At 45.4% G+C, this 13,443-nt stretch overlaps 1 protein-coding gene across 1 annotated transcript in view; it reads right to left on the minus strand.

The window, feature by feature from the left end:
* Nucleotides 1-10,509: 10,509 nt before the first annotated feature.
* The window catches only part of si:dkey-112m2.1 (transmembrane protein 132D), a 121,080-nt gene continuing 118,146 nt past the window's right edge, over nucleotides 10,510-13,443 (minus strand). Inside the window, exon 9 of the mRNA XM_061262071.1 lies at nucleotides 10,510-11,850. Coding sequence (XP_061118055.1) covers nucleotides 10,753-11,850 — 1,098 coding nt within the window. The 3' untranslated portion in view covers nucleotides 10,510-10,752. The remainder of the gene's footprint in view (nucleotides 11,851-13,443) is intronic.

Genomic DNA, 13,443 nt, shown 5'->3' on the forward strand with positions numbered 1-13,443 from the left:
GCTATTTACCAATACAAATTTGTTGGTCTGTTATTATATGCGTGATAATAATTTTGGCCCACTGTATTATTTCCAATTTCGAATGTTCAGCTGAATATATAGGCCCATTTCTGGAGGAGTACTCTTCATGCACAGCTAGTGCAGTCGGACCTCACCAGACCCCCCTCTTTCCATCTGAAACCCTGGCCCTCACTCCCTGGGTGACACTGAGGACAGCAATGCACTGCCCTGCTGGGCCGATGGCTACAGTTATCACTGGCAGAGTCAGGACTCATTACATTACATTACATTACATTACATTACATTACATTACGTGGCATTTAGCAGATGCTCTTATCCAGAGCAACGTACAACAAAGTGCAAATCAAACACAAGAACAAGTGCAAAAGTGGACCTGAGAGGACAGTACAGTTCTGAGTCCTAGTGTAAACATACAGAAATTCAGAACCCTTGAACAGACTCAACACCAGTGTGTGTGAAGCTACCTCGTTTTAAGAAAATCAAAATGATGCAAAGGCAGTTCGCGATAAGATGCCTTGACATTGAATAATAAATAAATAATTTGTTGTTTAGCTGACGTTTTTATCCAAAGTGTCTCACAGTTAATTTGCAGGGGACAATTCCCACTGGAGCAATTAAGCCCAAAAGTCCAAGCGTCTTATCGTGGCTACAACAGGGCTAGAACCACCTGGGAGATGGCTGCATTAAATAGCTTATGAGGAAAACTAGCTTGATCAACTGTATTAGTTAATTAAACACTGTGTTAAAGAGCTTAGGCCAGTTTAGGCTAACGGTTTTAGTTAATTAAACACTGCACAAGTCTCAGGAACATCAGTGTAAGTTCCTACCTTTGTCTGTTTTCTTCAAAGCATTCTTTGCCAGTTCTGCCTTTGGGATATCTTTGTCTGCTTTGGTCTCTGTTTGGGACAAATCTACAATAATGTGCATTGCAGATGGATTAATTAGCTAGAAGATCCCACAGAGACGAATGGCTCAAAATACAGCGAGGCTGAGGCTTTAAGTGAATTAAATTCTGTTTCCTGTATGCACTGACGTGTAGGGGGAGAGACCATCATGTTGCTTCACGGAAACGGAAGCACAGAATACAGAATACAGTCTATCATTGTGAATGGATGGAGCGTCTCTTCCTACCTTTGGTAATGTATTTCTTTGGTGCCTCTGTTTCTGATACTGGGGCACTGTCCCCTTTAGTCTCTGGTGGAGATACACGCAAAACAATGTGGATGGTCGTTAGACATTGGCCAGAAGAGAACAATGGCAAACACACATGAGATTATCACCCAGAAGTTTGAAAAAAGAAGTTTGTGACCAAGGTGCAAGGTGCCAACCAGCTCATCAGGAGCATTTGGGGGTTAGGTGTCTTGCTCAAGGACACTTCGACACAGCCCGGGCGGGGGATCGAACTGGCGACCCTCCAACTGCCAGACGACTGCTTTTACTGCCTGAGCCATGTCGCACCATATAGATAATAAAGTCTAGGGTGCCTAAGACTTCTGCACAGTACTATATATACACTCATCGAGCACTTTATTAGGTATTCATTAGCCATATTTTCATCCACTGCTGGGCGGGCGCATGGCCGCGCCTCTACAGTTCTCGGCTGCTTGTCGTCTCTGCTTGTTGCCGTGTTTGTTTGTCCTGTCTCTGTTCATGTCAATATGTTTGCAGAGCGTACAATCAATCATTACTTATGATCGCCAAACACTACTTGAGATTGGTGCCTCGCTAGTGGATTCATGCACTCGTCTCCCCGAGGAAAGGATATTTCACTGCACGCTGCGTCTCTAGTTTCCGGAAGGAGCATGGGATCTGCTCTGCAAGAGGGTCAGAGGGTCTTAATGCCTGGAGATTTTAATGTGCACGTAATTGACATCACTGACAGATTTGCTGTTCATTTTCTTAATATCACTGAATCGTAAAATTTTACTCAACAAGTGTCCGGCCCTACGCACATTAGGGGTAATACACTGGACCTTGTTTTCACACTTGGTTTAGACACTGATAGTGTTTGCACTGAGGAGCTGCTTGTGTCTGCTTGTGTGTATTTTTAAATTGATCTTTTAACACCGATTGTTTAACTGGTAATCGAGTGAAGTGCTCGCACATGTTAAAGTGTTTTTCCGCAGAAAAAAAAACTTTTGACAGCTGCGAAGGTCTAGTGCAGCCTCCGCATGTTAATGTTGACTCTTTGGTCCGCTCTTTTTACTCGCGTTGCTCTGTCATTTTAGATGAAGTCGCTCCCCTGACAACCAGCTCTGTGCCCTCTGTAATTTCATCCCCCTGGTTAAATGACAAAACTTTTGTTGTTTTAGACGCAAATTAGAGTTAGAAAAAAACTTGCCTATCAGCTTATTGATATTTTAAATCACCACAACATTTTTGACAAATTCCAGTCTGGTTTCTGCCAGAAGAACTCGACAGAAACAGCTGTTGAGTTTCAAATGACATTATGATGTCCTCTGATGCTGGTGACTGCTCTACCCTGGTGCTGCTGGATCTCAGTGCAGCTCTTGATACTGTGGATCACCGCATTTTGATAGATAGGCTTAGTGCGTGGGTGTGTGTGTCTGGGAGTGCTCTTGATTGGTTCTCATCTTATCTCTCTGATAGGAGTTTTTCCGTGGCTGTTGGTCCCTGCTGTTGGAGTCTGCTGTCTTATCCTGTGGTTCTGTTCTGAGTCCGATTTTGTTAGCTCTGTACATGCTTCCTTTAGGTGTAATTATTAGCAAATTCAAAGGTATTTCATACCATTGCTATGCAGACGACATTCAGTTATGTTTCTTTCAAACCTGACAGGATCGATAAACTCAATGTACTGCATGACTGTTTGTCTGCCATTAAGGACTGGATGGCCTGTAACTTTTTTCAGTGAAATGCAGACAAAACTGAATCATCATTGCTGCTGATAATATTGTTTCTAATGTTGTAAATGGTTGGCATTTATATAGCGCCTTGATCCAAAGCGCTGTACAATTGATGCTTCTCATTCACCCATTCATACACACACTCACTCACTCACCAACGGCAATTGACTGCCATGCAAGGCACCAACCAGCTCGTCAGGAGCATTTGGGGGTTAGGTGTCTTGCTCAGGGACACCTCGACACACCCAGGGTGGGAATCGAACCGGCAACCCTCCAACTGCCAGACTACTGCTCTTACTGCCTGGGCCGATGTCGCCCCTACAGTTTATGTTGTAAATTGTATTGGGTCTCTTAAGTCAAATGTGCGCTAGAAATGGAGAAATCTTGGTGTTATCTTTGATCAGGCTATGCATCTTGACCAGCACATTAAGTCTTTGTTCCGTACATGTTTTTTCCATCTGAGAAACATTACTAAACTCAGGTCTGTTGTATCACACTCTGAGCTGGAAATGATGATACATTTTATCTCGTCATGCCTGGACTACTGTAACTCACTTTTTACCTGACTCAGCAAATGGACTGCCTACAACTGGTTGCTGACCAGGTCCAGGAGGTCATGTCATATCACTCCTATCTTGGTCTCCTGTCAATTTCAGGATCCAGTTCAAGGTTCTTGTGATCACATATAGAGCCCTCCATGGTCAGGCACCTGCTTACCTTCGTGATCTGCTCCACCCATATGTTGTCAGCAGGTCTCTGAGGTCTTCTGATCAGGGCTTACTGGTTGTCCCTCACACTAGGCTCAAAACTAAAGGTGACTGAGCCTTCAAATCGGTGCCTCCTAAATTGTGGAATACTCTTCCACCAGACTTAAGAGCTGTGGCCTCTGTGGAAAATTTTTAAAAGCAGCTAAAGTCTCATCTCTTCAGGCAGGCGTTTGTCTAGCCGTTTTTGTGACTGAAGTTACATTTGTTTCATGTCCTGTTATTTGTGATTTATTGGTTTTATTGACTGTTCTTTTATTATTTTTTTTATTTTTCATCCTGTGAAGCACATTGTGACTCTGTCTGTGAAAGGTGCTATAGAAATAAAATGTACTTGCTTACTTACTTAACCTATCCACTTAGTTATGATGCATTGTGTTCTCAGAGATATTATTTCTTATTTGCGTTACTGTCACCTTCCGGTCAGCGTTGACCAGTCTGGCCATTTTCCTCTGATGACTCTCATTAACAAGGTGTTTCTGTCTGCAGAACTCCTGCTCACTGGATTTTTTATTTTTTTGCACCATTCTTTTCAAACTAGAGACTAGTGTGCGTGAAAATCCCAGGAGATCAGCAGTTTCTGAGCTACTCAAACCACCCTGTCTGCCACCAACAATCATTCCACGGCCAAAGTCACTTATATTACATTTTTTGATTTGAACATTAACGGAAGCTCCTGACCTGTATCTACATGATTGTATGCATTGCACTGTTGCCACACGATTGGTTGATTAGATAATCACGTGAATAAGTAAGTGTAATAAAGTTCAAATGTTCCTAATAAAGTGCTTGTGAGTGCATATCAATAGATTTTAAATCTATTGATGAATCTGATTTAATTAATGCCAGTGTACTGCCAGACTTGGCAATAGAGCAGGTGCAGATGGATGCAAAATGGCAAAAAGATGTTCCAAATAAAGTTCTCAGTTCTTGCTTTCTTGGTGTTGCTTTCTTGGTCTTCAGAGGGTTATTCTCACCTGATGCCCTGCGATGACACCCTTCTTTCCAGACACTCTTCTTTTCTGTTGTTTTCTTCACTAATTATTTTGCTGTTCTCCACCTGGTGATCGTCTCGAGAAGAGCCAGGTGATTCCACACATGAAAGCTGTGATCAGTGTGTAGACCAGCCACAGCTCCATTGTCTTTCTACAGGGACAGAGACCCATAGATGCATGTTATGCTAAATTGACATGCATGTTAGCATGTAATAGTCATCAATAATTACATTTGCGGCAAAGTGTTGATACACACTGACAGTAACAATATCAGTCCACTTATAGGAGATATCACGGACAGTGGGGTGTGAAGATTTGGCTTTTACAATTAATATCTAAGTGAACAGAAGTGAACCTGACTTCTAAATGGTACAAAGTTAATTAAGTTCTCAGCTATTCCTATTTGTTTGAGATCTCTCCTCAGATTTTAAATAATATTCAAGTCTGGCGACCGTGGTGACCATTCTAAAACCTTCATCTGTCTTTCCTGGAGGTATTTCATGGTTGTTTTCGAGGTATGCTTTGGATCATTGTCTTGCTTGGACGCCCAACCTATCTTCAACTTTAATGTTTGGACTGACCTTCAAACATTAGCCTCTGGAATTTCTTGATATTTGGTGGAATCCATTCTTCCTTCTACTTTTTTTCATTTGCAGTACATATGGATAGAGACACTATAATTCAGATAGTCGAAAGGAACTTTTATTTGAGTGAATTATTATATTGGGACCCAAGCAAATCACTTAGTTATAATAATAGCTCCAGTGTAGGGAAAGGGAAGCCAGGGCCCTTCCCTCGCAATTGTTAATAGAGGGTCGGGAGCGCTTCACAGGGAACTATAATTAAACGTATCAGTGGAGTTTTTAACAATCTGTCATTAGCATTAGCCATTTGAAATAACCTATCCATTTCATCTGGACAATGTTAAATGTCTCACACATGATCAAACAGCTGAAATTGGCACTGACCCGGATACCAATGCATCTGTGCGTCACCTAAACTTCTGTAACGATGCCAAAAATAAGCCGGCTTGTAAAAGACACCCACACTCTCCCCTCCCTCTCTTCCTCCGCCGCTCCCGGCTCTTCAGTGTCGTATTTAACTTCTTCTGGAAGTGGCAGTGGTGTAGCTGTTAAGGAGCTACATTTCGGGTTGCGAGTTCAAATCCGAACCAGCGTACCGCCGCGGTACCTTGAGTAATTATAAATAATATAATGATAATTTTTTTCTTTAGCTGATGCTTTTTATCCAAAACAACTTATAGATGATTAAACTGAGCAGGGGGAAAATCGCCCCTGGAGCAACGCAGGGTTAAGGGTCTTGTTCAAGGACCAAACCAGCTGTGTGGATCTTATCATGGCTACACTGGGCCTTGAACCACCAACCTTCCGGGTCCCAGTCATGTACCTTAGCCACTAGGGACTAGACACTAGCCATTAGCCTAGTCATGTACCTTAGCCTGCTTAGTCTGCTGTACAGTGAATTTGATGTATGCTACATTACAGTTATTTAGCTGATGCTTTTATCCAAAGCAACTTACAGTTGATTTGACTAAGCAATGCCCTCTGGAACAATGTGGGCTAATGAGCCTTGCTCAAAAGCCTAGCGGCTGCACTGGGGCTTGAACCACCAACCCTCTAGGCCCCAGTAAAGCACCTTAGCCAGCATGCTATAGGCTGTCCCCCCCCCCATGTTGAAAACATGTGTGCACGGGAGTGGGGGGGAGGGGGCGTTGCGGGGCTAATGGCGAGTCCCCATCTGATTGGTGCCTGTCGAAGAGCATGCCAGTTGGCGAGGAGAATAAAACCAGAGCATGAGGTCCGTCCGGCTTATCCCCGCACTCTGATATGCATGGAATAAATCAGGGCCCACGTTCCTGGACACTGGCTCCAGAGTGCAGCTGACAGGACCGCATTAAAGCAGCCATTTAAAGACAGGGCAGGCAGAATGAGAGCAAAACAGACAGAGTTACCCACAACGCCGGAACCTCTGAAACCCATGAATCTCAATGTCCCCGCTGTTCTCAGCGCTTTAGGGACCAGGCCCTTTCTTAACGTGTGGGTTTTTTTCACGAGCCGTGGGCATGACGCGCTCCATGTGCCCTTCGCTTTTTAATTCAATGTCAGAGTTCAGAGTAGACGGGCTATTTTGAGTAATTTTAAGTTGGTTAAATAAATTGGGAGATTTGTGTGTAAAAGCTTTGTTTCTGTGAAGTACCAATGACTCCGAATAGCGCGGGGTGGTAGAACTATTGGTGTAAGTGGTGTAAGTTGTCACATTGGTAAGTTGTCACACCTCCAACACTAGAAGCACTACCTTAAAAATTGAATTGCTATTTTGTGTGATTTCATGTTCTGAGGTGAAGTTTCTGTTCACATGTGGTCAAAGTCACACTAATCTGAGGTGGTAGGAAAAGGCGAGCATTGCTGGGCTGAATGGCCTGTTCATTACCTTATGTTATGTTATGAAAGTTCTTACTTTTCACATTCAGAATTCACATTTTATGTAATAAAACTTTTTAGGTATGAATGTAAAAAAATATATTTTTGTACCGAGTAGAGGAGAGAATAAATGAACTTTTGAGTAGACTTTAGCTGCAGTCCTGTGTTAAGCCAACCTTGAGATTATTTTTTTTAGGGGAAGTTGTCACTATTGAGATATTTTGTAATCAGGAACTTGGTTACCTATAACAGTACCCATGTTATTGTAAATAGATTATAATATGTACACATAGTTTAGAGCGGCAGACATATCCCTGACTGGCTTTTAGCTGAGCTTTCAAATTGATGCTTGTACCCAACAGCAGGTCATTTATATGTGACAGAACTGTGAATCTGACTGAAGAGTTAGATTAGTCAGACATACAGTAGACTACAGCTGCCACATGACACAGCATTCAGTTTTGGAGATTGTTGGGGGGGTAGTTTCCTTCCGCTGTGGTTCATCATAGAGATTATTAATGGGAATGGGGGATAAAGGGGTGCTGCAGTTGTTTGTTGTGGAAATTGTTCACGATCACAGAGGTTCAGCCAGCAATTGCGCTCGGGGGCAATTGCTGTTCCTTTGATTTTGAATAAAACAAAAAACAAAAGCAAGGACAATATTCACAATGACTTAGTGAACAATGGTTGTGTTCTTTTTGTTGAAGAATCCAATGTGACAACTTACCCCACATAGTGTGACAACTTACCCACTGATTGGGGCAAGTTGTCAAGTGCACTTAGCTGTCAAGAATGAAAATAAGATATGAAGATGTATTAAATACAGAGGAAGTGCCCGAGACTTAATTATTTCATTTGGTATGGAATGTATTCCATTGTGACATATCGCACCCGAGATATGAACAAAAGAGTGAAAAATCTCACAATATGCCCCTCTCTCCCATAAGTGTACCTTAAATAAATCTAAAAGTTTATAATTATAATATAATATAATAGAAATACTGAAGCTTGATTTTCCCAGAAGGAACCTCAGGCAAAGTAGGAAAGGCACATTGTGGTATTATTTTACACTGGCAGAGCCCAAATGTTACCTACAATTATACAGATTAACACAATTAACACAAAATGGCAAATTACCATTACCTCTGGGTACATTTGACGGGTGGAACATTTCTGACCTAACACCTGCAAATCTAATAAATTGACTGAGGACTGACCGTTCCCGACAAAGTGTATGGGGAATTTGGGGAAGGGGGGGTCTGCTTGTTTGTCTGAAGCCCTGGAAAGCTCATGCACAAAAATTACAGCTCCCAGAAAAGTGTTATTCCCCGCTGGTGAATCAAAGTCTCGACCTGCACTGGGTCTCTGTCAGGGCAGCTGTACCCTGTTGGACTGTTGACAAGGGATACCGTCTCAGTGTGGGTCCTCTGCAGTGCATAAAGTTATTCTGGGAGCAGTAATCAAGGTGTGTGGACGCCATTCCTATTATTCATATGGAAGCTCGGTCTGGAACCTACATTATTGATTTCCTGCATTTGTTGCAAAATTAGCATATTCAAAACACAAATTTCTTAAAATGGGACATCTTTATAATCTATCTATAACTTCTAACTGTCTCAGTGAAAATATGTATGCATTGTTTTGTGGTTGTTCTCTTCTTCTTCCATCTCTCCATTGCATGTGAGCATTGAAGCGGTTAAGTGGACCCGTTTGATTAACTGACTCTGCAACACTGCTGGTAACTGGAGAAATAAATAAATCAGCAAGTACAGATGTAGCTTGTGTCACCTTCAACTTTAATAATTCAAAATGTGAGGAAGAAAACAGCAAACAAAATCACACAGGACTCCGTGTTCAGTGTCCAATATCTAGGCCAGCAATCATCAAATCTGGACCTCAAATCCAAACCCGGCCCAGGTTTTCTTTTCTTCCAGGTACTTAACAATTAATGCTACTGATTGGCAAGACTGTCTTCACACCTGACTTTCAGGTACAGGGAGATACCTCCCTGACCTTGAGGACCGTGAGGACCGTGATTTGATGTTCCCTGGACTAGGCAAACAAAAAAACCTGTTGTTTATCCAATCTGGGATCAACCTCCATCTTCTCACTAAATTGTGCCCAGTGTGCCAACAGCGGTTATCTGCCGCCGGTGGCTGCCGCAGGTCCGGCCAAATTGAAGCGAGAGGTCGTTCGTGAGGCGCGGGAGCGTCCTTGAGGACCGGTTAATGGCGACGAGTGCGGGGCGACGATCAGAAACCCGTGGGTCAGCCGAACCAATCAGGGCCGGCAGGAAAGCAGTCCGCACGCCGGAGCTCCTGGTCGATTCGCTGCAGGACAATACGTGTGTCTGCACCGGCGAGCTGCGATGCCTCATCCACAGTCTTTTTCAGCAAAGTTGTGCAAGCCAGAGAGCGAACATGAGACAAAGAAAAATCAATAAAAGAAACGCAAGAAATGTCATACACCGAACAGGGGAGTTCTCAAAGATGACTGGGTGCACACTATGGACTATGGCATACTCAGTGCACCTCAGAGTCCCTACTGCACCCTGCTATTACTGTCACACTGTTGAGCTCAGTAGGCGCTAAATAAATTAACCATGAGACTACATGGCTTTTCCAAAGCGGATTTAAATGCAGACAAATGCTTAACACCTCCAGTTCCCTTGTTTTAGAACAGTGATCTTCCTTCCTGGTTCCGGAGAGCCGCAGGGTCTGCTGGTTTTCGTTTTTGTCTTAATAGCAACCAATTCAGACCAGGTGAGGGAGTTACTGTGTAATTAACTGCTTTCATTGATCAATTAAATGCTGAGTAACAGTGAAAGCCAGCACACCCTGTGGCTCTCAAGGACCAGGAGTGAGGGCCACTGTTTTTGAAGGGCATGTGGAATAATAAATACAACAAAAAAATATATTTGCAGAGCAGCAACACAGTGGTATTTTTCTGTGAATCCAGGAAACATTCTATATAATTTACAGCATAGTATCGATGTCTTTCGTTTTAGTAAAAGGTTTCAGATTAGAAAGTTGTGTTTTTATTTATCATTACATGCATAACTCAGAGAGCTGGTCTTGTACATGTCAATTCTAGGAAAATAAAACAAGAACATGTCTGATGAATTATATTAAAAAATACAAAGTTTTACGAAACTCCATCAACCCACTTTAAATGTATCTTAGATTGAATTTAATGACTTCAAGATAACACTGAAAATACAGTTTCACATATTGTTTAATCAAATTGTAGCACATTAATCTGATATGATGTTAAATCAATTACATCAGGAACAATCATTAAATGAAAAAATCAGAAATACATAAATAACACATAAATAATGAGGATCAAAATACACACGTAAATTATAACTTCAATGCAACAAATTCAATGCAACACATTATTGAGCAAATAAAAAAATACCAGATTTAATTTGCAATTCCTATTTCCTGGATTGCTTTCCTCAATAAATCCTGTCTTTTAATTGATATTTAATCCTATCCAGTAACGTATGAAACACGACCCATTGTCAGTTCCCATGACAACAGGCATAATCAAAGTTTGCAACGGTTCCAACTACTGTATATTTCCATTTTAGCCATAGGGTTCTAACGTCCTTCCCGAAAGGCATAGGGGTGGCTTCGCCGTTCTGAAAGCGGGAAACTGAAACCTACGCAATGTTCGTCGAGGCATTTTCCCCTAACCTTTCCATGTACTTCCGGAGCTCCTTGGAGTCTGCAAGCTCCAGGTCCTGGCAGACCCACTGGATGTCCCCGCTGGGCCCCTCGGCCAGGGGGCTGACGTTCTGCCGGCCGCTGCTGGTGAAGGTGCTGAACTTGACCCGCTTCCTCTTGGTGGTGGGTGAGTTCAGAGACTCCCCGGCCGGGCGGCCCTCATCGGCTGACCGGTGGACCTGCCCCTGGACGTTCTTCTGGGCTGCGGCCGCCGTGCCGTTGAGCAGGTGGCTCCCCTCCTCGAAGCCCGCGGCGGAGTCCATCATGGCCGTGCTCTCGTCCTGCTCCGAGCACAGGCTGGGCCGGCTGTCCAGGAGCTCCGCACGGGTGCCCAGCCACACCCAGTCGTGGGCGTGGTTCAGAGCCTCGGGCCCCTCGCCCGTGGCAGGGAGCTGCTTGTGCCGGTACTTGAGGGCGTAGGAGACGCAGTTGATGAGGAACACCAGGATGGCCAGGCAGAAGACGCCCAGCAGGGCGTACATGCCGATCTCCAGGTCGGTGAGCCCCCGCGGGGACTGGAGCAGGTCGTCCTCCATGTTGGTGCTCTGCGGGAGGTCCACCTGCGGGGGGAAGTCCACGGGGATGTTGCGGACGCGGGCACGGTCGTTCGGGGCGATGGCCGACTTGGCGGTGGTGGCAGTGGTGCCCCTCCCGGGGACTCTGGCTTCAGCGTCGGACACAGAGCTGCCGTAGTACGGGACGTCCGCCCCCGTCGGGTGCCGGTTGCCGCGGTTCCCCGGCTGTTCGGCAGCACCTCCGAAGCGGACTCGGACGCCGGCATTGCCGGCTGCCAGCACGCCGCCACGCCCGGGCCCCTGGCAGCGCTGGCTGGTGGCCATCTCCACCCTCACCAGCAGCCCCTGGCCCTCCCGCTCGGCCACGATCACGGGCCACTTCCACACCGCGCCCTGCCGCACCGTCACCACCGTTGGGTCCAGCGACGATGCCGTCAGCAGGAAGTGGGCGGGGTCGTAGAGGTCGAGCGGGGTCATTGAGCCGTCGCTGAACTGCAGCCAGGCGCTGATGAGAGACTCCTGAGGAGACAGGACAACCGCGTTAATATGAGGGGCTGTCTTGGCCATAATTCAAACTCTCATACACTAGGGAAATAATGCTAATACGAATAAAACCTTACACAAACACCATTGAAATCTCACACACATACTACTGAAACCTTGCTCAAACACCATTGAAACCTCACACAAACACTACTGAAACCTCACACATACACTACTGAAACCTCAAGCAAACACTATTGAACTGCCATAGTGACGCTCTGTCCAAGTTTGTTATGTTATTTTTCACCGGCAACCCAGTCTGCTCTCTCCCTCACAGAAGATGCCCCCTGCAACATGGGCCTCCACGGCACTGGAACCCCTCCAATCTCTCCGACCCGCTATGACGCTTCCTCTCAGCCTCCCTCTCAGCCTCTTCCTTTGCCACCACTGTCACTGCCTCTCTCCCCCCTCTCAAATCCTTCTTCAAACTCCCCACTGACTCTGCATCTGCCATCCTCCTTTCATCTCTCTCCTCTGCCTTTGACTCTCTCTGTCCCCTTGTCTCAAGGCCACCTCACACATCCCTTCAAGCCCACCATCCGCAGATCCTTTGCCACCACCACCCCACTCTCTGTGCTCTCCCACCGCCCAACAACCTGTGCCCTGGACCCTATCCCCTCTTCTCTCCTCCCTGTCTTCTGGCTGTTTTCCATCATCCTCCAAGAGGGCCCACATCACCCCGCTGCTAAAAAAAAGCCTACCCTGGACTCTTCTATCATCCAGAACTACCGCCCAGTATCTCTAAAACAATCGAACAAGCTGCTTCTAATCAACTCTCTTCTTTCTTTTCTAAGAACAGCCTGCTAGACCCCCATCAGTCAGACCGCACTCCTCTCTGTCAATGAATCACTCCATGCCGCAAGAGCAGCCTCCTTCTCCACTGTCTTGATTCTTCTAGACTTCTCTGCTGCCTTTGACACTGTGGATCACTCCATCCTCCTGTCCTCCCTGTCAGCAACAGGGATGTGTGGCACAGCCCTGGACTGGTTTGAGTCCTACCTCCCTGGTCGCTCCTTCAGGCTGGTATAGTATTGACACCTCGGCCCCTTGCCACAAGAGTTCCCCAGGGATCAGTTCTGGGCCCACTTCTTTTGTCCCTTTACACTAGATCCCTTGGCCCTGTTATCACTGCTCATGGTCTATCCTACCACTGCTATGCTGATGATATCCAACTCTTCTTCTCATTCCCACCATCTGACACACAAGTTTCAGCCAGCATCTCTGCTTGCCTGAGTGACATCCAGAGCTGGATGGACAACCACCATCTAAAGCTCAACCCAGGTATGACTGAAATTACTCTTACCTCTCCCCATCTGGATCTCTCAATTTCCCTCGGGGATACCTCACTGATGCCATCAGCCTGTGCAAGGAACCTTGGCGTGGTGATGGACAACAGTCCCTCTCTGAAAACATTGCGGCGGTGTTTTCGGTGCAGATTCTTCCCATACAACATCCAGAGAATCCACCCCTTTTTCACCCCTTTCTCACCCCCTACTCAACCCAGCTCATGGTCCAAGCGATGGTTCTGACCCACCTGGACTACTGCAACTCCCTCTTGGCTGGCCTCTC

This window comes from Conger conger, chromosome 12 (assembly GCF_963514075.1).
Source record: "Conger conger chromosome 12, fConCon1.1, whole genome shotgun sequence".
Lineage (NCBI taxonomy): Eukaryota > Metazoa > Chordata > Actinopteri > Anguilliformes > Congridae > Conger > Conger conger.